We start from the raw sequence: 25,427 nt of genomic DNA, 5'->3' as shown, positions 1-25,427 counted from the left end.
TCTGATGGAAATCATTAAGCACCTTTCCCAAGGGTCTTGACAGGGTTAATGTTCCTCAGGATCCATTTTGTGCTGAAGCATTTCCTCTCGCTGAGTCAGAATGAAACAATGAAATCTTTTTATCCTGTACTTAAACTTGTGCCAGACTGTGCTGGTAACTTCTGGGTTGATATGAAATTACCTTATTTAGACATAAGATAAATAAAGGGCTTCTCCCAGCAGCATGGGAATAATTCCAGAAATAGAAAGATCATATTATACAGTAACTATGTGGGGAAAATAACCACAATCTGAAGTCAACTGTTATGAACTAGTGATTTCCATACCTTGGGGTTGAGAAGGATTATTGTTCACCTTAAGATGTTGTTCAGTTGCTTACTTGATTGGGGAGTGCTATATCATGCTGATGAGAGAGGTGAGAGGGGAAAAAACAGTAGACTCCATAGTATGTTACACTGTGTGTATCTTGCAGAAAGCCTTGCAGCAGTAAAAGTGTAGAGAAGCCACAACATGGTTTTGACTTCTGTGGATACATAGTACAGTAGAGTTACAGTGATGATTCTCCCCCACATCCTGGACAGGAATTTTGCTGTTGCTGGTACTCTTGTGGGACTGTCTGGCTTTCAGATGAAATCTGCCTATGAAGGTCATGTTAAGCTCTTGAATGAAGTATCATTTAGCCAGTTAGTTTCAGATCTGCCAAAACAATGGTTAAAATATGGAAAGCACATGAGGAAATGTCCATTTTAAGTCTGGCCTTAAAGCCCTTGAATGTTGTAAATAGTGGTTCTTTTGTGCACTGTGATTATTATTCCCTTCCAGAACTAAAGGTTTCCTATGTTCTGTTTGTATGAGAAAAGTTGTCAGAGGGATGGTAGTTGCATCTTAGCATTTCTTTTGGTAGTTACCTACAGGAAGGACCAGTGGGTGGAGAGAAGCTTATGCTTGGCAACTGCTGGGTCATTGTTCTCTATGTATATTTTGGGACTTGCAAAACACTTATCCCTTTCCTCCTCTCAAATTTCTGCATGTAACATTAGCTCATTTGGCTAGATTTCCCAGCCAAAATACAGGATACTGTGTGATCACTGTTCCTTGACAGGCCATCTGTTAAAATAAAGATTTAAAACGTGGCTTTGACTGCTGTGTGTGTACACCCATCCACAACACATACGATGCTTTTTGCTTTGTTAGTTTGTACAGGTTTGTGAAGTTTTGTGGGCAGGGAAATGAGCAGCCTGATGTGACCTTACCCAAAGGTTTATTAGTTTCTGCACACATATGTGCATCAGCAGCTCTCGGTAGTTCTTCTGTTGAAGGACTAACTTCCTGGAAAATCATATACTCTTAGCTAGTATGGCTTTAGGACTAGCTGGCACTAAGTCCCTGGCCTTGTGTTTGCTCATCTTATTAGAGTGATTCTTATTGATAGAATTTCTTGTTTGTTCTGTTTCCTGCGAATTTCTTTTGCCCAGGGAAAGTGTTGAGTTTGGTAATGCCATAGTAGTCTCTGCCAGTCACAAATCCACATTATATCCTTGTGCTGGAGTTAGTTAGGAAGACTGAAATACTTATTTTTCCCTCTGTTATGGAAAACTACTCTATTGGCTGTTTCTGAATATAGGTTATCTTACTTGGCAAAAACAGTGATACTTTTCTCCTGATATTGTATATTTTTCTTGTTGTATTCTCCTCAGGACACACAGGATGAAACAGCTGTACTTTGGCTAGATGAAATTCAGGATGGGATTCATAAGGCTAACAAGGACACTGAGGAGTCCCAGAGATGTAAGTATTATCGCACAGTATTGCAATTAATCCCCCTACCAGCCAAATACCACTTATTTAAGGAAAAGTTGGGGGCTAGACATGTCATATACATGTGGCAAAGGAAACCAGAAGAGCCTACAGGCTTCTGGTGCAGGTGTGGTTTTTTGAGGAGTGAATGTCAGATTCTTCCAATACTAAATTTCTTCTGTTGTGGGGGAATATGCATTTTTTTCCAGTTTTGCATGTGACCATTAGACTACATTACCTTGTTGGACCAATCTTTTTCAAATTGTTTGTCATTTGCGACTAATTGTGTGTGTCTGTGGGTGATTGGTTAGAAGTGAGAGTGTTCACATGCACTATTGAAATGATGCTTTCTGGTGAGCATTACCTTTTATTTGTGTGAAGTACTGTTGTCTTGTCTTGGTTCTCTTAGATATTACCAGACAAATACTCACATGGTTTTTGGATACAAAGAGTACTGCCCGTCAGTGATACTCACCTTTGCTCCTTAACGCAGTTGGCAGGTGGACTGGTCCACCCGTTGTTGCTTCCCAGTCATTATAACAATTTTGTTTTTGTCTGCAGAAACAATTAAGTAATTATTGCTCTGGTTGTTGAGTTGTGGCTGGCTCTGCCAGAAGAAACTGTGTTAACTGAAACAGACATCAGAGGAGAGCTGTAACTGTGTATGTTGAAAAGTTCTGGTGATAAATCAGCACCATACTGGGACTTTGGGCACACCATTACATGCTGTCAGGTGCAGTTTCACGCATGGCTGGATACTCTGTACTGAAGAGGCCTCTATACTGCAAGTCCTCGAGTTGGTTTTTTATTTATGTTTCATGTTTATGTACACTTAAAATTTGCATATCTTACATACAGCCCAGCTATGAGGGTGTGTTCATGTTGCCGTGCTCTGTTCTGCCATTCTGTGCTTGCTGTGAGTTACTGAGACCCTGCGCTAACTTGGTTTCTGGTTTTATCCAAGTCTCCTTAGGAATTCTAGCCATTAATGAAGCAGTAGATCGTGGTGACATTAGCCAGACCCTGAGTGCCTTGCGTTCACCTGATGTTGGGCTGTACGGAGTCACTCCAGAATGTGCTGAGACGTACCAGCAAGAATTGTCAGAAGTTAAGAAAAGGGCGGCAGGTACACCTTAAGTAGCTAACTATTAGTGAAATAAACGCAAGATTATTGTGCATGGAACTGGAACTAGAGGTAAAAAAGCCCCTGGGAAAAAATCCTGTGTTGTAGATAGCAGCTGTGGATGCTCTGTGAAATAAGGTGGTTTTTTTAAAAAAAAAAAAAATATGAGTAGTATAATGTTCTCCACTTATACAATGCGTTGTGTTTAGGTAGCTCTCATATGAGGTCATTAGGGATTCAGAAACATTCCTTTCCTTGTTTGGAGAAAGAATAATCTGTAAAGGAAATTTCCTGGTTGTAAAATTTGTATGTGTGAAAGGAAAGACACTTGTCAGTGTGTTTCACACTTCTAATTGCAGTTTCTGCTCTTAGGGGGCAATGGCAGCGAATGGGTGAAACACTGGGTGAGAGGAGGCTATCATTATTATCATAACCTGCGGACCAAAGAGGGAGGATGGGATGAACCAGCAGAATTTGTGCAAAATGACACTCAGCTGTCACGGGAAGAGATACAGGTAGAGTAATAGATTAACACATGCTCCTTCTCTCGAAAGTTGACGTTCTCACCATTCCCACCCTTAATGCAGCTCTGAGATAGAATGCTTCAATGCCATAGTCATGTTAACTTGCTTAGTAATTAATTTGATTTGCTAGGCATCATCAGATTGTGTGTGTCACAACTCCTTGTCCTATTTCATGAAAATTTATCCTGTCACTAAGAGAGTACGGGACCGTGATGTCACTGTTTTTTGAAACACAGCTTTGGAGTTTCTTGTAAGCACAGTATGGAAAGCTGATGTAACATCCTTTTTTTTGTATTTCCATTTTCTTTTTCTGGCTTCTCTTCCTATCATAACATTAAATCAGAGCACCATATCTGGAGTCACTGCAGCATACAACCGAGAACAGCTGTGGCTTGCAAATGAGAACCTGATTATGAAACTTCAGGCTTGCTGTCGAGGGTATCTTGTTCGCCAGGAATTCAACTCAAGAATTAATTTTTTGAAGAAGCAAGTCCCAGCAATCACTTGCATTCAGGTAGTGATACCCTTTAATTCTGTTTGGAACTTGTACTCTGCAGTTGTTTTCTGTACACAAGCTTATTAACAGTTTTTGTTCAATTCAAGTAATTACAGCACACAATTGTCTTTGCCTCATATTGTAACTTATCTAAAAACATTTCCTTCTCCAGTGAGTTTTGGTGTATTATTTGCTTTTAGGTGTCATATATAATCGATCCAGTAATCACATAGAATTGGAGAGAGAAAAACTTACTTGAGGAAGCTTTAACAGTTATTTTTTTATACGTTTCAATGTTTCGGGAGTGAGGAAATATGAAGTGTGTTCTATGTGTTGATGGTGATAGTACCATGAGATGCATTGCTGCTGTGATTCATCATGAATTAAGGAGAAACAACATGGTCTTCAGTATTCTTGCTTTTCTTCAAATTTGTCCAGGGATTTGGAGGATAGCTGGATAATTAAGCATGAAATCAGGTGCATTTACAGGACAGCCACAAAAAAATTATTCTGTGATGTTGTAACTGAATTATGTGCAAATGCAACAGTTGCTTTGCACCCTATTACCATTTTATTATTTCAGCAGTATATATCCAATTGTTTCTGCCTAAGTAGCAGATACTCTGCTGTATATTTAACCAAACCTCCACACCCACTCCCAGATCATTAAAATAACACACTCTCCCTTCAAGTGTAGTCCAACCCCTTGCCTGACTTCTCTTCCCAAGTGTGAATGGCAATGGGTCTGCTGGGAAAGCTTAAACTGTTACACCATTGTTCTCAGCAGCAGCTAACACATGATCCTTATGTAGAACAGTTTCTATCAACTTGACTGTTTCACTGTATCCTTGACCTCTAATTGTGCTTCAGAAGGCCCAGGCTCTTCATGGTGTAATTTCAAGTCTCTCATGATTACATTTGGAGAATAGTTAATGCTTGACACAGTGTCTCTTGATAAGACAAGCACGTCTCCTTCATGTTTCATTTAGCCAAAAGGGCAGTTGGAAGCTGAGGAACCCAAAGAAGCTCAGATTTGCAATTACTTCTGTTCAATTAGAAAAGTAAAGTGAATGTGCCTGTTTTGTTTTGTTTTCAGTCTCAATGGCGTGGCTACAAGCAAAGGAAGGCATATCAAACCCGTTTGGATTACCTACGTGCACAAAAGGACCAAGTAGTAAAGGTAGTGCAGGTTTTCCGCTTGCTGTTTTGGTAAGCCTTTGGGGTAGCGAACTTCATAGATAAGTTTTGGATCTGAGTGTTTTGGTTTCCCTTCAATAGATTCAATCAATGACCAGGATGTATCAAGCCAGAAGACGTTACAGAGATCGTCTGCAGTATTTCAGAAACCACGTAAGAGGCTATCTTGTTAAATATATTCTGTACCTGACTTTGGTATTCTTTCCAGAACAATGTCAAGTGCTTTTTTGTTTCTTAAATCCTAGATAAATGATGTCGTAAAAATTCAAGCCTTTATTCGAGCAAACAAAGCCCGAGAAGACTACAAAACCCTCAGTAAGTATTGCCAAGAGAATAAAACTGCTGTGGCTTGAATCTCTGTTTGTGAGGGATCATAGATTCATAGAAGAGATTCCCCAACTCTCTCTGCCTGTCTCCATTGGAGAGATGCTTTAGCCCATGATAATCTTTGTAGCCCTCCTCTGGACTCGGCCCTGCAGCTCCATATCCTTCTTACTATATTGGGGTCTCAGGTGGGGTCTCATTAGAGTAGAGTAGAGGAGGAGAATCACCTGCCTTGACCACCTGACCACACTGCTTTTGATGCAGCCCAGGATGCAGTTGGCTTTCTGTGCTGCAAGTGCACATTGCTGGGTCACATCAAGCTTCTTGTCAACCATTATGGTATTGGCTGTGTGATCTATAACATCAAGACAGTTTTGAGGAGCAGTCAGGATGAAGTTCATAGGGAAGTGCAGGGTGTAGGTAGTTCTTGAGGCTGAAGGAGAAGTTGATTCTAGCTGCCTATTTTTTTTTTTCCTGCTGAAAAATAGAACTGTAGCTTTGCAGTTAGCTCTGACAGTGTGTACTACCCTATGCTAATACTTTGTTCTTGATTTAGTTCTCTTACAATTTTCTCAGAATAGGAGAATTAAAATGTCTGAAGCTGGTTAGACAAGATGGTACTAATTTGACTCTGGGTGCTCCTTGATGTGCTGTTTAAACATAGATAAGGCATATATTTACTTCTGTTTGCCATCCCCTAGTGTTGTCTATTTTCTTTCCTGTTTTTAGTTAATGCTGAAAATCCACCTATGGCTGTGGTTCGGAAATTTGTCCACTTGCTTGATCAGAGTGACCAAGATTTTCAGGAGGAGCTTGAGCTAATGAAACTCCGTGAAGAAGTTGTAACCTTGATCCGATCCAATCAGCAACTGGAAAATGACCTCAATCTCATGGACATCAAAATTGGTTTGCTAGTGAAAAACAAAATTACATTGCAGGTAAGAAATGTGTGTTGGGAGACCAGCTACACATAGAATTGAGCCCAGTGGTAGTTGGCATGGAGAGCTCCTGGCCTTAGATGTTGGTTGCTCAGACCCAGTGGAAAACATTTCCCCTGACTTAGTTTTTACTCCCAGTTTGTTCTTAGTTAAGTCCACTGATTTAGTATGTATCCCTAGAAAGAAAACTGTAGGAGGAGAAGAAACAAGTCCTGAAGCTAAAAAAGGCAGCAAGACTTATCTTGAGCTAACAAATGCAACAGGTTTTGTATTTAATGGCTTTGAGACTGTTTTGTTGCTCCTTTGGGGTTAAACAAGTCACATGCCACAGGCTTTCTGCCAAGGGGGTGATTTTGTAATTTTGGAGGCAGGAGACATGCTTGTGAGGCTTGGTTGCTTGTTGGTTAAAGGAAGTGCCCTCTATCTAAGATTGCCTGGTGTGATTCATTTCCAAAAAAGAAAAAAAAAAGGGGCTCTTGCTGATACAGCATTGTCTTTTCTTCAAGCTGAAGTATTGTTCAACTTTTCATGTGATCCTGAATTCATTACACTAGGCTTCTCTGAGCGCAAAATCTCAATTGGTGTAGTGAAATTTATCTTAGAAGGAAGCTGCAGTGGTTGGGCTGATGATTGCAGTGAAAAGTGCTATTGCTGTCAGAGTATGTGGAGGTAGTGAGCTAGGTGAATATAGAACAGTATTTGTAAACTGTAAGCCCAGTTTAAAAAAGGAAAACATTTACAAGTGTCTCCAGAATGCTACCAGCTCTGATCGTAATTGCTGCCAAGAGTGACTAGCCCATCTAGGGTTTCAGACCAATTCACAAAGTCAGGAACAAAGCAGAACATATACTTCTAGTTGGAGAAACTGCTGCCATAGCAAACAATGCTTCACTTTTATAGCCCCAGGCATTCCTTGACCCTGCATTTCCACATCCAAGAGAACTAGCTCTCAGATGCAACTGTTTTCCAGTATTTCTTGTTTGAAACTTCTCAGAGTGAAATCTGTACCTTTTCTTTCTTTCCAGGATGTTGTTTCTCATAGCAAAAAACTTACCAAGAAGAACAAGGAACAGCTCTCTGACATGATGATGCTGAACAAGCAAAGGGGAGGTTTGAAAGCATTGAGCAAAGAAAAGAGAGAAAAGTTGGAAGCCTATCAGCATTTGTTCTACCTACTTCAGGTAAGCAACTTCTTACACTGCTCGGTAACCTTTTGTCATAGAAGGTGATATGTCTTAGCAGAGTCTTTGCTTGTGCGCTGTAGTTGTCATAGAAGTAAGTAAAGTTGAAAAAGACCTCTAAAATCAAGTCCAGCCAGCAACTGTTTTGAGCCACCTTAGTTTTTTAGCAACACCAGTGGGGACATGTACACTAAGTAATTTTTCTTGTTGTTGTAGACTAACCCAACCTACTTGGCCAAGCTGATTTTTCAGATGCCTCAAAACAAATCCACAAAATTCATGGATTCTGTCATCTTCACGCTGTATAACTATGCATCCAATCAAAGAGAGGAATACCTGTTGTTGCGACTTTTCCAAACAGCACTGCAGGAAGAGATCAAGTATGTGGTAGCATACGGCACATTCTTGCTGTTGAATCAGTTTTGGCAGTTCCTGAAAATGAGGCACCTTTTCATGTGAAGTCTAGTGCTTATATGCAGATAATGCTAATCTGTCCCTTCACTGTCCTTTTCCCATTTCATATATATTAATGTAGTCTATCAAAGAAGAATCAAGTATGTCAATAGAAGATGAAGGCTTTTCACTTCAATCAAGATTTCACAACATGGCAGCTACTTCTGATCTGAAGCAAAGTCATTCTAAAATTCAGTCTAATCTCAATTCTCCAGTGTCTGATTATAAATATGTCCAACAAAGTGCAAACTCAGGCTTTAGGAGCCAGGAAGAGAGCTAAATCTAAGCTGTCTGGATTTGCAAAAACTAATGAGGAGTCTGAAATCTCTGTTGTTTGGCATTTCTGTTTCCTGTCAGTGTTAGAAACTCTGGCTGTCCTCAGACATGTTTTGTTGGATTGCTTAGGCCTTAGGTGCTCAGTGTAACATGACTTACATGACTGTAACTCAAAGTGTGAGTTTGAGTTACATGACTTAACAATGCAGAGTGGCACAACTTGCTGTGAGGAAGAATATGCAATGAACTTTTTAAGGAACTACCCTCAAGCATTTTTGGGAATGCTTTTTAAGCATGAAGATGCCTTGAAACAAATAACAACTTCTAAAAAACATGTGTGTCTCCCCCCACCACCCCACCCCCAAAGTTATGCTTGGAACAGTAGTCCAGGGAAGTGTAGGCAGTGACAGAGTTATGCATACCTAAAATTTCATATGGATTCTTTTTTCTTCAGATCAAAAGTAGACCAGATACATGAAATTGTGACTGGGAATCCTACTGTTATTAAAATGGTGGTAAGTTTCAATCGTGGTGCCCGTGGTCAAAATGCCCTGAGGCAGATCCTTGCACCAGTTGTGAAGGAAATCATCGATGACAAGTCACTTAATATCAAAACTGATCCTGTGGATATTTACAAGTCTTGGGTTAACCAGATGGAATCTCAAACTGGAGAGGCCAGGTATGGGACCTGTTAATACTGTATTTTTCTAAGCATTGCTTAGCTGCTTTGCATTGCTCAGTTAGTCGTTCAAAACTTGCCTCCTTGGCTCCACTGCATGCATCTGCCAACTGTCTTGTCAAGACAGCTTTCATCTGAGAGTTCTAAAGTTCTTACTCTGGTTATGGTGCTGAGAGTATTGAACAGGAATGTCATTAAATTATGGAAAAAGAAGTGCTCTTTGGTATTTTCCTATGTTAACTTGATAGTTAGCTATGAGATGCCCTCTAACGTAAAATAGTGTATTGTAAGAAAATGTATTTGGGAATTATTTCCATGTCAGTCCCTATTCATGTCATGCTTGGCCTGTGCAACACGTACTGTTTTCAAGCACACAAAGCCGCTCTTGCTGGCAGGAACCATCACATTGCGTTTAATTCTCCTTGGTCCTAACATCTTTCTAATTAATATCAGCCATTGATGACAAATTTATATTCAGCTATGTGATTTTGTGTCATTCTGGTTTCTTTTTCTTCGGTGGTTGTGATTTGCTAGGACTTGAGGATTTTGTTGTGTTATTGGGATTTTTTAATGTATTAAAAAAAAAAAGCAAAAGCTGTACAGATGAATGACTTCCTCCATATCTAAAGCAGTCGTATACATTTGCACACTTTATGCAAAATTCTGGATATGGTAAAAATGGAAGTGATGATGTGTATTCAGATTCTTCTCTATACATGAGATTTAGGATACACCTTTATGAATTATCATTTGTCTGTGTTCACTGGAATACTATGCAGTAGTTTCAGCTGATTGAAAAAAGGATAACCATTCCTTCAGTAGCATGTTATATTGATTTTATGGATGCTGCTCTGCTTGTGTCCAAGTTTTCATCATCTTAATACTCAAATGTGTAGCTTTCATTTTCACCAATTCGCAGTCTGAAGTACCACTATGTATAATGAGTGGTGCTTTTTTTGCCTCGTGTGCATGCTGTAAAAAAGATTCAATTTTGAGTTAGCCGGGTCTTTCTCTCAGTGGCCAGCACAAGGGAAAGTAAAGGAAGTAAAAGCAAAAGAATTTCAGTTCTGACGGTGCCAAACAGGTTAATTAAAAGCAGTGCATAGTTTTTTGCAGCGAAGTGAATATAAGTTTCTGGTTTTGGCAGTGAATATGTTTCAGGCTATAGGTTCTTGAAGTGTACTAGCCTGAGTAATACTCTCCTTTATATGTCTGACTTTTTCAAATAGCAAACTGCCATATGATGTTACTCCTGAGCAAGCCCTAAGTCATGAAGAGGTGAGGACGCGCCTGGATGCCTCAATCAGAAACATGAGGACAGTGACAGACAAGTTCCTGTCTGCCATTATTAGTTCAGTGGACAAAATCCCGTGAGTCTGATGCACCACTGTTATCCCTGTGAAGTTGCTGGTGTCTTCATGCTTGCAGCAGTCTTATTTGAGCTTTTCTTTCTCTCAGGTATGGAATGCGTTTCATTGCCAAGGTCCTAAAAGACTCCCTGCATGAGAAGTTTCCTGATGCTGGTGAGGATGAGCTTCTGAAGGTGAGGATCTATACACCTTTGTAAATAATTGCCAGCCGAATTGGCTGTGGCAAGCTCATCTCATTCTTCTCTCTTGTTAGGTGTATGTTTGGAGAGGAGCGCATGTAAACCTATTCATTTACCTCTACAGATAGAAAATATTTCACATCAGGGTATTGATGGTATCTTCATACACATTGCTTGAGATGTAATACATTGTTTAGAAGGAAGTATCATGATGCTTCTGTTTTGTTTTTAGTATCTTGGGCATTTGGACCTTTAGGTTTCTTGACCTGGGGTTTACTGTTGCTCCTAGAAAATAAACCTTGGGTTAACTAGTGTGATCACTGCCTGCTGCTCCTTCCTTAAAGAGACAAGTTAAAAAGTCTGTGTGCCAAATTCTTAATGCCCCATATGGAACACACTGGGATATTTTGACGGCAATATGTAGAATTGCTTCCCATGATGCCTGGTCAGTTTTGTATTTTGCATTTCAATTGGTTTGGAGAACTAAAAGGATCCTAATATTAGTTGCTCTTAGATGACTACAGCATCAGGGTTTTTGTTGAAATTTCGTTGATTTTGTGGCTTCTGGGAAATTCCGAATTTATGCCCATGAATGCTTTACTTTTTAATACAATATATAGTTTGGTTATTAGAATACTTGACAACATCTCTTTAAGCTTCTCTGCCTCTTCTTCATTACAAAATAATTACCAATCTGAATGCTGTTTTCTTCTCTCTTCTAGTTCTGTGCTTTCCCATTCTGAGACATCGGTTCTTTCTATGCAGGTGAATTAATTTCTTCCATCTGTAAATTTAGGTGGAAAACTGCAGGTTTTGTTAATCCTCATGGAAATAATGTAACTGTCCACATGAAAGTCAAAACTGCAGTTGCATGCAATACCTACCTGTAGATTTTTTTTTAGCAACTGAAGATTCTCATATAATATACTGTTCTTTTTGCCCCACAAGTTCAAATGTCATTAATTCAATTTCTTTCATGGTTGTTTTTTTCTTTTTACTGGCAGTAAGCAGACTGTTAATGGTCAGCAGACTGTTAACATCCCACAGCATAATTTGTGAGAGTACAGCAGAGGCTTGCGTAAAACACTTCTCCAAACGTGGCCTGACTGAAACCAGTTATTAATTTCTGGGACTTACCAATGGCTAGGTTTTTTCTCTGTGTTTTCACCTGTTTGTTCAGACCCCAATCTCTTCCATGCATTTTAGTCACATGAAAAGCAGGTGAAGCCAAGGTTCAGTGACCTGGCCTTCTGCAAATGAGCATGTGGTGAGAGAGCTTTTGCTTTAAATCAGCACGGTGAGTTAATACCTTTCCTTGCTAGAATTACTTTTGGCAAAATATCCAGCACAGGGTAGAAGAATATTGTGAGCATATGGATAATGTGATAATCTTTATTTGTAGTTCTTTGCTCACATTTGACTAGGTAAATTGGATTTTCAAAGCATCCAATGCCATTTGTTTTCTGTACTTCTGATTTTCTTATTTCTGGATTAAATGGGTTCTCACTAACTAGGGGTCTGTGCCAGAATATCTTGCTGGGTTATAGAAGAAGGCTTTTATTCTGAAAGAGAGAAGGGCTTTGGACAAGAAATGGAAAATCATTTCCTCAATTTACCTTCTTGGTGTGCCATTCTTCTTCCCTATTTTTTCTTTGTCAGAGATGGCAGCCTGTGCTTTATGCTTCTTTAAAAATCGGCTCTTGTTCCACACTGAAACTTCATTATCAGATTCCTCTGTATTGTGGTCATTCTGCCCTCTGTTAGGCTAATTCAGTTGCATTTAATTCTCCTGACAGACTCTCTCATGCTCATATCAGTAGTTCATTGGTAACTTATAGTGTCTCCTATCCGTACATTTTTGTAAGTTGCAGTTCTAGATTTTTACGCATAGGAATATCTGCTGCTGTATTGTCCTGTGACTGATGGTGCTCAGGCTTTCCTCTGTGTTGACTGCCCTATTGCATCTTTATGATATTGGTTTTTTTTAACACTGTAGATCTTTTGGGATGGTGTGTGCCTCTGTACAGCAGAACCTTTGTGTTGGAAAGAAGCTTACAAGAAAATAATTTATCTAAACACAGAGTAGTTTCAATAAAATTTGGTTGGGTCCTGTACTTTTGTTTTTTCATACATTTCTTCTTTCTTTCCCAGATTGTGGGCAACTTACTCTATTATCGCTACATGAATCCAGCTATTGTTGCACCAGATGCATTCGACATCATCGACCTTTCAGCTGGAGGTCAGCTGACAACAGATCAACGCAGAAACCTCGGTTCCATTGCAAAGATGTTACAGCATGCTGCATCCAATAAGATGTTCATGGGAGACAATGCTCATCTAAGCATCATTAATGAATACCTGTTGCAGTCATACCAGAAATTCAGGTAGAAGAACGTAGCTAATTAAGTTGGAAAGTTTGTAGAAGGGTAACATTGCAAGTAAAAAGGGAAAACAGTAAATTTAGAATATGAAAAATTCTGTCTCTGTCAAATATGCAGTCTATTTAAAATAAAAGATTTCAGTCCAGACTGCCATAAGCATCAGTGACAATGGCAGATAAAATATATACCTGGGATTTATGAACAATGGATTCTATTTTCATGAGATTGCAAAGTCAAGAGTTTCAAGTGTCCAAAATAAAGGTTGCTTTTGCACGTGCTTATTACAGTACTTTGGACAGGACATACATTCTTCTGTCCTGTGTGAACCCTGGTTGCACATGAAAATCTAGTGGTGATCAGGAATAAAGCAGGTTGGCATTTAGCTATTCATGTAGTTGAAGTAAGCTTTTGTTTAAGAATTGTCATATCTCCTGTCTTTTGGAAAAAGGGTAACCAGAGGTAGTTGGGGGCAAAGGATGATAATGCAGTGGAGGCAGGAGAATGAGATCACTGAAGGCAGTTCTGTCAATTTTGAAAATGAGCAAATGTCAACATGGCCAGTATCAATGATTGAATTTACTAGTTTGCTTCTGATGTGTTAAACTAAAGCTGCAAACTGTAGTATGCCATAGTGTACCATAGTTTAAAGGGGAGAGTCTATGCTTGAACTTGTCACAGGGAGGTAATACTCTTGACATATCTCAGAGTCATACTGAGGGTTCTCTCCTTCTTTGTTCTGAAGGCGTTTTTTTCAGGCTGCCTGTGAGGTTCCCGAATTGCAGGATAAATTTAATATTGATGAATATTCAGACTTGGTGACTCTCACTAAACCAGTAATTTATATTTCTATCGGTGAAATCATCAATACACACACTGTAAGTATGCATTAGTCACAGTTGCTCCTTATAAGCAGTGTTTGTGAAGAAAATGCTGCTTCTGTCTGAAACACAAAGGTACCAAATACAAGGCCGAAAGTTGTAATGATTGTAGTTTGTGAGAGCTTGTTGGTTTATCGAATATAGTAGTTTAGGTACAGCTTCACTAAGTTTCTTTGGAAAGCATTTGAGTATTTTCACATTATTGTCATGATTTTGTCAATATTGTGATATTGACGCAGCTCTGAATATTGACATTGCTGCTTTGGAGTTCAGTGATTTTTTTCTAAAAGATACCAGCCTAAAGTAATGAAATTCTACTGTCTAGAAAAGGATGTATTGTTAAAACATTATTGTTTTTTTCTATTCATCTAGTTGCTCTTAGACCATCAAGATGCAATTGCTCCTGAGCACAATGATCCAATTCACGAGCTGCTGGATGATCTCGGAGAGGTTCCTACAATTGAGTCTTTAATAGGTGGTCTAGTTTATTCTGCTAAAGTGATATGTGATATTACCTGAAATGACTTAAAGTGCAGTAAAGAAACAGTGAGAAATCATCACAGGTCCTTCGGGAGGACGTGCTCTAAAAAGCAGCTTCAGATTTGTTGCAGTATATTTTCTCTGCATAATTTAGTGCCTTAAAAAAAACCAGGGGTTCTTTCTCTTCTCCCCACCCACCTCACCTCATCCCACTCTAGAAGTTTCCAGAAGACAGATGGATATTGACATATTTTCTTTGTTCCATTACACTGGAGCCATTTCTCTGTGCTTGTGTCCCTGTTCCAGCTTGTTTGCAAGGATCTGTCCTTACTGGAGACCTGTAGGTATTCCTTGCAGAGTGCAGTAATAAATGTATTAAATAGCATGTGTTCCTTTAAGAGTCTTTGGCATGTGGACAGGTGATCTTCCCCAACAGACAGGTAACATTTTTCCCCTCCTTTAGAGTTACTTTCCATAAGGAAAATAGAATTTTATTCCCTTCTGGCTGGGGGAAGAAGGAACTAACACTGCTAATCTGTGAAACTGTTCTGGAAACCTGAGACACAGTTTACTGCTTCAGGATGTAACACATACTGGAAGGATGCACAAGTTTTTCTCCTTCATTGGTTTCTGTGTTGCAGTTATTTGAAGTTTCTAGTCTAGCAGAGGGGAGGGAGGCAAACCAGGCACAGTTTTTGGAGAAGATGCTCTGACAGCAAACACTAACCTTGAAGTTGCTTGATCAGAAAGGTTAGAATCTTCTAAAGGAATGATTGCAAGCACATTTTCTTCCAAGCACTGGCAAAGAACTGTAAGAGGCATTATCTGAACAAGCAGAGACCATGGGTTTAGCTAGAACTCGCCCTCCTTCCCCATTTCATTTCTCCTGTGTGCATTGTTTCACTGTGGCTAATATGTCAGATCTTTCTGCAACCCTTTAAAAAATGGGGGGAAAGCTACCAACTATTGTTCTAGTGAAAGTTCATATGCAGTTAGAGGAAGAAAATTTCTTTTTGATGGGATAGCTTACTTAGTTCAAGAGATGATGATAGACTCAGTTGCTAACAAGCTCTTTGCTCTTACCTTGAATCATGCATTTTGATGAGGACATGGACATATGGGCATCATCACATTTTTGTTTTCTACTTTTGGCAGTTCAGCCACTCTTCTAAGTGAGATACTGAGATAGAGTGTGGAATGCATGTAAATCTTTAAGGCATTCAAAGTGGTGACTTTGTGGTGCTTTTCTGGCTGGTGCGTTCTCTCAGATTTATTATGAAAAAGTCTGATATTCAAGATACAGTCTGATATATTCAAGAAAGTCTGATATATTCAAGATGATGTCTTTAAAAGTTGTTTTGGGTTTTGAAGTGTCCTTTGGACAGTATAGGAAGCAGTCTAATTTCTCTGTGTCTGTTATGGGAAAAATTACGAAGTCCTAACAGTCAAAAAGGTAAAGAATGTGATTTAATCTATAAACTCTCTCTGCTTGGCAGGGGAAGGTTCTGGCAATGTTAATGACCCCAACAGGGAAATGCTAGCAAAGACTGAGGTTTCTCTCACACTCACTAATAAATTTGACGTTCCTGGTGATGAGAATGCAGAGATGGATGCAAGAACAATTCTTTTGAAGTAAGTAGGAGATAACTACCTGGTATGTTACTTAAAAGAAGGAGCAAGTGGAATTTTGCCAGTTAATCAGCATGTGAAAATGAGAGAATTGAGGCATAATTTAAGGAATTGTGGGGGATCTGTTACTCCAAATACACCGAGATTGTAGTCATGTCCTTTTCCATGCTGTGGCATGACTTTTAATTGATGAAGACTTATAGCCTTTTTGAGAAGCATAGATCTTATAACCTAAAGGAAAGAGAGCAATGGGCTGTCATTTTATCTCACCAATTAAATTCTTTCCGCAATAATAATTTTATTATTGCCAGAATATTTATTCTGGAAAACCTGTAACTAGCAGGGACTCTTGGCTGGTTTTAAGCAAATCCCTATTGCTGAGATGTACAAAGCAGTGACCTGACGTTCAAATGCATGCTTACCTCCTCTTATGCATTCCTGCTCAGATGGCAGTTTGAAAAATCTTTGCTCAGCATGTACTAGGTGTAGGCAGACAAATCATCTCCCATGAGAAGATTTTGTCTCCAAAAATAACTTTTACCGGACTTCTTAAATGATACATCAGTATTTTCCTACCCACCAGACAAAGGTCACATTGATTTCAAAAGTAAAGATTTACCAGCTGCACTGGTAGTTGTTTAAGTTGTGGATGATGAGGAAGGTGCGTATGCAATGCAGTTTGTGTGATTCCAAAAATAATTCCAGCTGGACTACAGAGATGCTATTTGGTTTTATTGTGTGGCTTAAGGACAGAAGTGCTTCACAGTGGACACCGACTGTGATTAAATCTCAGCTCAAATCAAGGAAATGACCCTGTCTGTTGCCAGGCTGCACTTGAGATCTACCTGTCTCCCATCCACATAAGAAAATAATCCTTCTGAGTTTTTTGATACCTGTTATAGATCACTGAAGCATGCTTATGGATGGATAATATTATAGAGCTTTTCTGGTTGCACAGATGGGCTGTGGCTGCTACCTGCGTTATCATTCACCTTGAATGCAGTTTCTGTGGTCCACGTGGCAGTACTGGGGCTACCTTCTAATATATGGGGTAGCCTCCTTGCTGTTTGAAGAAGTTTTGGGAAGCAAATTGTGCATATTACAGAGAGGTATTGTTGCAGAACAGAAAAGTATTAAAGGTCTTTCTATTTAATTTTTTTTCTTCTATTATCCTTGATCTCTTTACAGCACAAAACGTTTAATTGTTGATGTAATCCGCTTCCAGCCAGGGGAGACGCTGACTGAAATTTTGGAAACTTCAGCTACTTCAGAGCAAGTATGATGCTGTTTGTCTGTGCTGGTTTTAGACTTGGAAATCATAATCTATCTAGATATGTGTGAGATTCTCCGTTTAAGTATTGCAGTGACACTGTCTCCACTGATGATGGAGCAGAGTGTTAAGATAATCAGGAGGGTGTACAGTGGAAGTAAATTGTACATGTGAATCTTACTCCTGCAGCAGTTGCTAGAAACTGTTTATGTAGAAGACCACTTTAGATGATAGTTAGGCTTCTCCTGGTCCCCACGTGTAGAATGTGTTCATCAAAATCTGTTCATTCAAATCAGTACGGGAATTGCCAAGCAAAACTCTTTATCCTGTATTATGCCAGAGATCAGACAATCTGTCTCTGCTTCTTTTTGTCTTCTTGTAATTGATCTGCTTATGAACTTGCAGGTTTTTGTTTTCTTCTAGGAAGCAGAGCATCATAGAGCTATGCAGAAACGGGCCATTCGTGATGCTAAAACTCCTGATAAGATGAAAAAATCTGTCTCTGTAAAGGAAGATGGCAACTTGAATCTCCAAGAAAAAAAAGAAAAAATCAAGGCAGGCCTGAAGAAGTTGGCAGAACTGGGGCCAGTGAATGCCAAAAATAAATACCAGGAACTAATCAATGACATTGCGAAGGTATACCATTTGATGGTTTCCTAGTAATGATAGTTTTCCCAGTTTCCAGCTTTGTGAAACTGGCATGAGTTTTCAGAGGGAGAGTAAGTTTTTTAGTAGCTAATTTATAGAGAAAAATCATGCCTTTTGTTGCCGCATTTCCAGCTCTTGGCATGTGGAAAGTCCTTTACTTTTATACAGTGTTTCTGTTCTCTCAAACGACTGCGTTGCCTGGTTCTCAGATACTTTAAGAAAAAACTTAATAGCTTGGAAGGGAGGTCCTGACGTGTGATGTGTTTTTCTGCTCTATTTCACTAATTCAAGTAGTGCCTCTACAAGCTCAGTCACTCAAAGAAGTTTTGCTCATAACTCTAAGACATCCTAATTGTTATTTTGATTTAAATGTGCCCGTTAAATAATCCCTAAATTATGAGGAGAGTTGCTATGAAAAACTTACAAATGAGATCCAGTACTGTTTTATATTGCTACAGTGACAATATATTTTACATCACATTGATTACTGAAAAACTATTTGGGAAATGTTACGTAAGTAAACCAACTAAATAATCACCTTTAGGGATTTGATAAGAAGTAATTTTACTATAGATTATACGTGTCACAAATTAAAGTATCAGTCAATGAATGTAGTGTTTTCTTGTTGAGATATTAAGGCAAGTGATACTTAAACGCTGACGGACAAAGAAAAATAATGAAGTCTGTGTGCTGCGATGGTTGTTGCGCTCGATTTGTAAGATACTTTCCAGTGCTGGCAGAATTACTGCTTTTATCTCATGGGCTTTCAGTGCCCACTCTAGTCATTGCAACTAGAACAGAACTGAAGTTTGAGAAAGCCACAGAAGGTGCAACTTTGTAGAGTTGGTTAGTTCCACAAATAGTCATAACAGAGAAAAAGCTGTGACACTTAAACTGGGGCAAGTGCAAGTGAGTGCTCAAGCCTTGCATTGAAGCAAAATCAAATTGTGTGTTTCAAGTACTCAGTGGCTCTGGGACTGAGCACCTGGAGAGCTCAAATCACTGTTAAGTCTCTGCCTTTCTTTGTGCTGTAGGATATCAGAAATCAGCGTAGATACCGTCAGAGAAGAAAAGCGGAGCTAGTGAAGCTGCAGCAGACATACAGTGCCTTGAACTCCAAAGCTACTTTTTATGGAGAACAAGTAGATTATTACAAAAGTTACATAAAGACCTGCTTGGATAACTTGGCCAGCAAGGGCAAGTAAGTATCTTGGAACTGTAGAACCATAAAATGGTTTGGTTTTGAGGGGACCTTTAAAGACAATCTGGTTCCCACCGCCCTGCCATGGGCAGGGACACCTTGCACTAGACCGGGTTGCTCCAAGCCCCATCCAGCCTGGGCTGGAACAGTTCTGGGATGGGGTAGCCACAGCTTCCCAGGCAACTTGTCCCGGGGCCTTACCACCCTCACAGGAAGCTGTTGACTGCAATTCTTTGAGTGTGACCATCCAGTTGATCCTTATCCGTCAAGTGGTCCATTTATCAAATCCCTTTTTCTTCAGTTTAGACACGAGGATGTTGTGTGGAACATTGTTGAATGCTTTTCCACAAATACAGGTAGATGATTGTCAGTCAGAAATGGAGAAGAAGTTGAAAACCTCATCCAGAAATGGTATATTAACCCTGTTGTAGCAGATCACCAAATTGGCTGGGCACCTGAGTGAAGGTATATTGGCTGTCACCAATTACCTCCTTGTTTTTCATGTATCTTAGCACAGTTTCTAGGAGGACCTTGCCAGTCACAGAAGTGAGACAGATTGTATCTTCCTTATTTTCCTTCTCCAGTTGATAGGAGCTTGACTGGAATGCCACGTTTTCTCATACATGGTGGATAGTGGCTTAGCCACTTCTTCCACTGGTTCCCCGAGGACCCGTCTCATCAGACACATCTCATCAGGGTCCATGGACTTCCACACCTTCAGATTCCTTAGATGGTCTTGAGCCTCATGACCTGCAGGCAGGTGGTTCCACGGCCCTAGAGGTGCTTCTTACAAGAAAGCATGTGTTGCTAAGAAGAACCATGATGCTATCTGCTCAAAGCTCCTTGTCCAAGCTCTTTCCCACAGCAATAGTCTTAGCAAAAGGGTCTCAGCAGCAGTAAGAAAATACAGGGTGAGGCCCTTGCCATGAATGGTGTCAAAAAGACAATCTTGAAAGATTTTTTGTTCCCTTTGGGAGAAGATAGTGCGGAGAGTCCAGTGGTACAAACGTTGTTGTCCACATAGGCACTTGCTGCTCAGTCAGTCTGTCCTGTTATCCTTATTAGAATGAAAATAACATAGTTACCTACAAAGAAACTGTTGCTCACAAATTGTCCCCATTTCTATGCCAAATGAAGTCAGCTGTTACAGTGCTAGACAAATTAGATTTTCTGGGGGGGAAAAAAAGTTGTTGTCTTCTCCAGTCAGATGTGAGAATGTGAACCCTTTTTGTTTGCAGAATGAAAATACAAGCAAGTTTCTGAGTAGTCTCAGCTTTTTTCCATGTCAGTTGTCATTAGACCTCATTTTGCCTAATGAGAGATGGTATTGCTTTTTATGAAGTACCATATCCTTAGGTTTTGGGTGGGATTTTTTTGGTTTTGTTTTTTTGATTGGTTTTTGTTTACTTTAGTATTATTATTATTATTATTCTGCTTAAATGTTAGTGGTAAATAGTAGAAAATTAAGGATCTGATCTGGGCTACCAGTGCTTTGTGGGTAAACTGACTAGTAGAAGTACGTAATTATCTATCATTAGTTACAGTTCTTTATCTGTACTGATTCTATGCCCTCTTTCAAATAGAATTGAAAATTTACTGCAGTGTCTTTACTTGTGACCTTCTAATTTGTTTGGTTTGTCTTTTTTTCCCCAGAGTCTCCAAGAAACCTCGAGAGATGAAAGGCAAAAACAGTAAAAAGATTTCTCTGAAATACACAGCAGCTCGACTTCATGAGAAGGGAGTGCTTTTAGAGATTGAGGACCTGCAAGGTAACCAGTGAGTATCTATTATTTAAAACTCTTTAGAGCTAAATAACCTTTTTGGAGGAAAAGGAAAATAGGTATGCTGAATTCCTGTCTTTTTCTTAGAACTAGTCTAGGTGGTAATAGTTGAGGACCAGAAATTTTGTGATCTCTTTGAGGCTGTGTGACATTGTCTCGCAATTTTGTTATTTGAATTTTAGTGTTATTGGTAGACTTAGTTATTGAAGCTGGAAAAGTTGCTTTGATGACCTAGGCTGGCATCCCTAGGGCCAAGACACCTTGCATAGTGATCACTCTTCAGTTCTCTTTTTCTGGTTGGAGCAAAGCAATTCTTTGATTGAGAAGTGTAATGTGATTTAAACATGACATCATCTTTCCCCCAACCGCTTCTCTGTCACCTCCACAGTTATGGGAGGGTACCTCCTTGGGTGAATTGTTATTATGCCTAACAGCTTCCATTGCTGAAAAGTCAGCTTTATGCTAGCTTGAGTTTTTCCAGCTGTAGTTTGCTAGCCTTGAGAAGCTGGCATGTCTTGTGTGGAATATAGAGGAGCTGGCTGTTACTAGAATTTTTTCACCTCTGAGTCATACTTTGTACTCGGTGCACTAAATGAGGCATAAATATGCGGCACTAAAGTAGACTGCTTAGATTTTGCAAACTAAATTAAATGACCCTGTTTCCTGCTATGCTTCTGTGAAGATAGGATTTACCGGACATGTTAGACTTCTGTTCATTGTTGTATTGAGTCTCTTTGGCTTGTATGGGCTCATTTCAAATGGGGATAATAGAATAAAGAGTTAAGAAGAGAATTTTTAAAAATTTGTCTTCAGGTTTCATCTCATATATTCCCTCCCTGTGATTTGTCATTTCTCAACTTCATAGGTTTAAAAACGTGATTTTTGAAATCAGTCCAACAGAAGAAGTGGGAGATTTTGAGGTTAAAGCAAAATTCATGGGTGTACAGATGGAAACGTTTATGTTACATTATCAGGTAAGAACTGTCCTGTTTAATAGTCTCGTGTAAGTTCCCATGCCAGTCTCTTCATCAAAATAGCAGTGACACATTTTTTGCCTAAATGGTCTGAATAATGTTCTCAAAAATAACCCATTTATTGCAGATGAAACAGATGCAATACATACAGGGGATCCAAACTGCTTTTTGTTTATTTGCTAATGAAAGCCTGTTGTCGGTCTGTGTTCTTAATTATGTATACAGATACACACACAAAACAAAAACTTGCATTTTCAACAATTTGCTGCTACAGCAGAGAGCTTTGGAGTCTGTGGCACCTAGGCTTGTGTGTGATGGCTTCAGCCAGTCATTGTGTATTGGTATTCTTTCTGCTACTCTACACTTACCCATTTGTTTCCGGTTCTTAAATGTCCTCCTTAGGTGTCAGCCTTTACTTAGGCCACCAGAACAGGCATGCCGACTTCACGGTTCCCTGTTCTTTTTCTCATGCCAGTATTTTCACACCTGGTGTCTCTGTCCCTTTCTTTCCCCACTCCCTGTGCATCTTGGTCTTCTTTAGGTTTGTTAGTTGTGGAAGCCTCAGGCCTTTCAAAACAGATTGTGTGCAGTAGCACCGTGCATTGCAGTTAGTCCATGCCAGCTTGGCTGCTGGGATGGACAGCTGCCTCACACCTTTTGTTTGCTTTGAGGGCTCCCCTAGTATGTTCCGGTCCTAATCTGTCAGAGCTGGTCATTAACCTGTTGGTTTGTGGGGCTACCCAAGGTCACCAAGGTCACATGGTTTACTATACCACTATGCCTTTGTAGCGCTGCCTTGCAGATAAAGCAGATGTTGTCAGAGGACAGCACAAGGGATACAACATCACACACGTCCACCCATATGCCCACACCTACCCACTGTGTTACTTGCAGGAGTGGGATTGCGGAAAGAATTTAATCAGTTAGATAAAATCAGTGCAGGTGCATTGCTGACAAAGCAAAGTATAACTAGAAATACCGCCCACGTAAACAACTGAGAGGCTGAATCGACATCATATGCATACTGACTGAGATGCTGTTTCTTTTTGCGCCGTAGATTGAAGCGCTGTAAGCCACTTCCCTGAGATCTGTGGCCACTAAAGCTTTCAGAAAGGGACGCTGTGGAATGTTGTAATGCTTCATGGGTACATGATAGAATTAGGCACATAGGAAACCTAAATGTTCTAAATGTTTATGGCTACTGTGCAAATGACAAGGCTGGAGATGGCTGGTCTTCTATTTCTGTTCTCTTTTGTAATTTTTTTAAACCCACTGCTTAAAATAATTAAGACCTTTAATGTCTTAGAATTACTATTTTTTTCACAGTAAAAGTGGCTCTTTAATAAGTCTCTTGCTTTTCTATGTTATGCTGTGTACTTTTTTGTTGATATTCCTTAAGATCTACTGTACTACAGGGTCTTATATATTCTCTGTCAGCTCTTGACAATTCTTCACTCATTAAGATACTCTCTTTGCAGGATCTCTTGCAGCTGCAGTATGAAGGTGTTGCTGTCATGAAGTTGTTCGACAGAGCAAAAGTGAACGTCAATCTTCTGATCTTTCTTCTGAATAAGAAATTTTATGGGAAGTAGCTGACCTCTGCCAGTAAGTCTGTGAAAGGGGAGATGGATAGAAACCTGCACATGCAACTTTTAATAATGTGGTGATGTATCAGTATATTCGCACCGTGTACTAATTGTGTCAAATGTATCATGAAGGAGGACTAAGAACTTCTTGGAATTGACAACCCTGATTGAGTCTGCAGGGAGTTGGTTTCTTGTTTATTTATAGTCTTCCAACTTTGAAGATCCCCTTTAAAGAGGTTATTTTAGAATGTATTTTTACATGGGTTTGGCAATTCAACTAATATTCGAGTATACTTAGGCCATCTGAATGCTTAGTTTGCCTAACTGTGTGCTTTATGAGGCTTGAGTTCTTTTGCCTGTGCAAAGAGAAAGCTGGCACTATATGGAGGTCTATTAGCCTCTTCCTGAGAACTAAAAAAGGGTTGCAGGTGGTATTTATATCCAGTTATTCTCAAGCAAAGATGACCAATGGAAAACATGGTTAAGATTCAGGTTATCCGTTTGTTTGCAAGCTTGCATTGGTAGAGGTGGCAGTTGCCAGTTGCCAAGATTAGAACTACTGTGGTCAGGTAATCAGTAAGCATAAAAAGTTACTGAGCTATTTGTGATGATGTACTACAGCCACATATAGCAGCTTAAGTGTCTCATTTTTCTCCATTTGCTTCTGTTTATCACACTGTAGTAATTTAGAGGTGCACCCCTAATGGAGGGACCATGGAATGTATTTACTAGGGCTTATAGATTAAAAGATTTTTGTGGAAGGGGAGGGTAGCTGAAACAATTTCTTGTGACACGCTAACTTTTAATGTTGCTTGCAAAGCATTTGAAATGTAAAATTCACTTTTTTTTCCCCAGTTTAGAGCAATGTTATATATATATCTGTGTCTGATGCAATAAATGTTAGTTTTCTTCCTTGGACAAGTCTGTAGGTAGAGCCTGTCTCAAATAAATTAGCTTTTAAAAAGTTAATTTTTTTCTAGCTACACTCAAATTCCTTTATCTTTTATTATTTCATGGGGGTTTCGTCTGTGCTTTTTCATAGTGGTGGGGGTTGTTCTGTTATATCCAATAAAAATGCAGAGACTCTTACAAAATATAATTGGCCTTTAAATTAATTTGCTTCAGCTGTTTCCCCAGTTTTTTCCTTCAGTTTTTTTTTAACAGACATATCTCCTGCGAATTTCAAGTTGGTCTGCTTATTCAGGTTACTGTACAGAGTTTAAATGAACTTTTTGATCTACTCCGAGGCAAGTTCTTTCAGCTTATGTCTTTTTTTCTCATGAAAGACACTCCTAGTATTTGGAATGTCTGTGCTACTGAGTATAACTTTTCTGTAGTTCTCTTGGAAGGAAATAAGTAAACTTGCTGGTGTTTATACTGTATTTAAACATACACTAGTGTGTTTGGTGTATGTGTGGTCCAACCCAATAACAAAAACTGCTTACCAAGCCCAAGAAAGATGGAGCACATCAACCATTTAGCTTTTCCCTCGTGTTTTATCAGGGAGTTTATGGCCCTGCCGAGAGACAGATGATAATTAATGAGTTCCAGGCTGAACTGTGACAGTAACCAGTTCTGTTTATGGTTTATTGACACATTCATCATCCACACTCTCCAGTAAGTCCTGGGGTTTATTCCTGGTTTTTTTCAGCCTTATATCCAACTTTCCATCCCTTCTCTCTGTCCAGTGTCTCTTTGGTGTTCCTTTCTTGTCCTGTGTGCTTCCCCCTCCCATTCCCTTTCACTACTTCAGTCTCTCTTGTTCTTGTTTTTCTTTCAAGAAACAAATACTCAATATTTATTTAGTAAATATTACTCAATCCCTCTCCTCTACTTTTTGTCTCTCTCCCTCCCTGCCCGCCTCTTTATTTCTCCTTTCTTCCTCTCCTTTTTCCTTTGTCCTGGATGTGACTGTATTTCTTTGTCCCTCTCACTGTCCTTTTGTCCTGTACGTGTCTGCAGCTGCAGCCCAGCCCTTCTCCCTCATTGTACCCTTCTCTTGGTAAGCCTCTGACCTGCTGGCCATGCCGCTCTTTCTCCATTCCTCTGCTGCACCTTGCCC

General features: G+C 39.6%; 1 protein-coding gene across 2 annotated transcripts in view; it reads left to right on the top strand.

Annotated features, from left to right (window-relative positions):
* The window catches only part of IQGAP1 (IQ motif containing GTPase activating protein 1), a 53,567-nt gene extending 28,949 nt beyond the window's left edge, over positions 1-24,618 (top strand). Inside the window, exons 16-38 of one of the 2 annotated variants that reach the window (XM_054272807.1) lie at positions 1,698-1,788; positions 2,762-2,923; positions 3,293-3,435; positions 3,788-3,958; positions 5,037-5,120; positions 5,219-5,290; positions 5,383-5,452; positions 6,191-6,399; positions 7,425-7,580; positions 7,797-7,960; positions 8,764-8,988; positions 10,218-10,358; positions 10,447-10,531; positions 12,689-12,921; positions 13,661-13,793; positions 14,169-14,271; positions 15,773-15,908; positions 17,094-17,181; positions 17,599-17,811; positions 18,858-19,024; positions 20,678-20,800; positions 21,671-21,779; positions 23,258-24,618. In XM_054272807.1, the coding sequence (XP_054128782.1) occupies positions 1,698-1,788; positions 2,762-2,923; positions 3,293-3,435; positions 3,788-3,958; positions 5,037-5,120; positions 5,219-5,290; positions 5,383-5,452; positions 6,191-6,399; positions 7,425-7,580; positions 7,797-7,960; positions 8,764-8,988; positions 10,218-10,358; positions 10,447-10,531; positions 12,689-12,921; positions 13,661-13,793; positions 14,169-14,271; positions 15,773-15,908; positions 17,094-17,181; positions 17,599-17,811; positions 18,858-19,024; positions 20,678-20,800; positions 21,671-21,779; positions 23,258-23,371 (3,192 nt within the window). In that variant the 3' untranslated portion in view covers positions 23,372-24,618. Of the gene's footprint in view, positions 1-1,697; positions 1,789-2,761; positions 2,924-3,292; positions 3,436-3,787; positions 3,959-5,036; positions 5,121-5,218; positions 5,291-5,382; positions 5,453-6,190; positions 6,400-7,424; positions 7,581-7,796; positions 7,961-8,763; positions 8,989-10,217; positions 10,359-10,446; positions 10,532-12,688; positions 12,922-13,660; positions 13,794-14,168; positions 14,272-15,772; positions 15,909-17,093; positions 17,182-17,598; positions 17,812-18,857; positions 19,025-20,677; positions 20,801-21,670; positions 21,780-23,257 lie in introns of those variants that run through there. The other variant, XM_054272808.1, reaches the window with a different exon arrangement.
* The last annotated feature ends 809 nt before the right edge of the window (positions 24,619-25,427 follow it).

Source organism: Melozone crissalis, unplaced genomic scaffold (genome assembly GCF_028551555.1).
Source record: "Melozone crissalis strain CALT ecotype California unplaced genomic scaffold, PUWL_Pcris_2 ptg000014l_1, whole genome shotgun sequence".
Lineage (NCBI taxonomy): Eukaryota > Metazoa > Chordata > Aves > Passeriformes > Passerellidae > Melozone > Melozone crissalis.
This window is presented reverse-complemented; position numbering and strand designations above follow the sequence as displayed.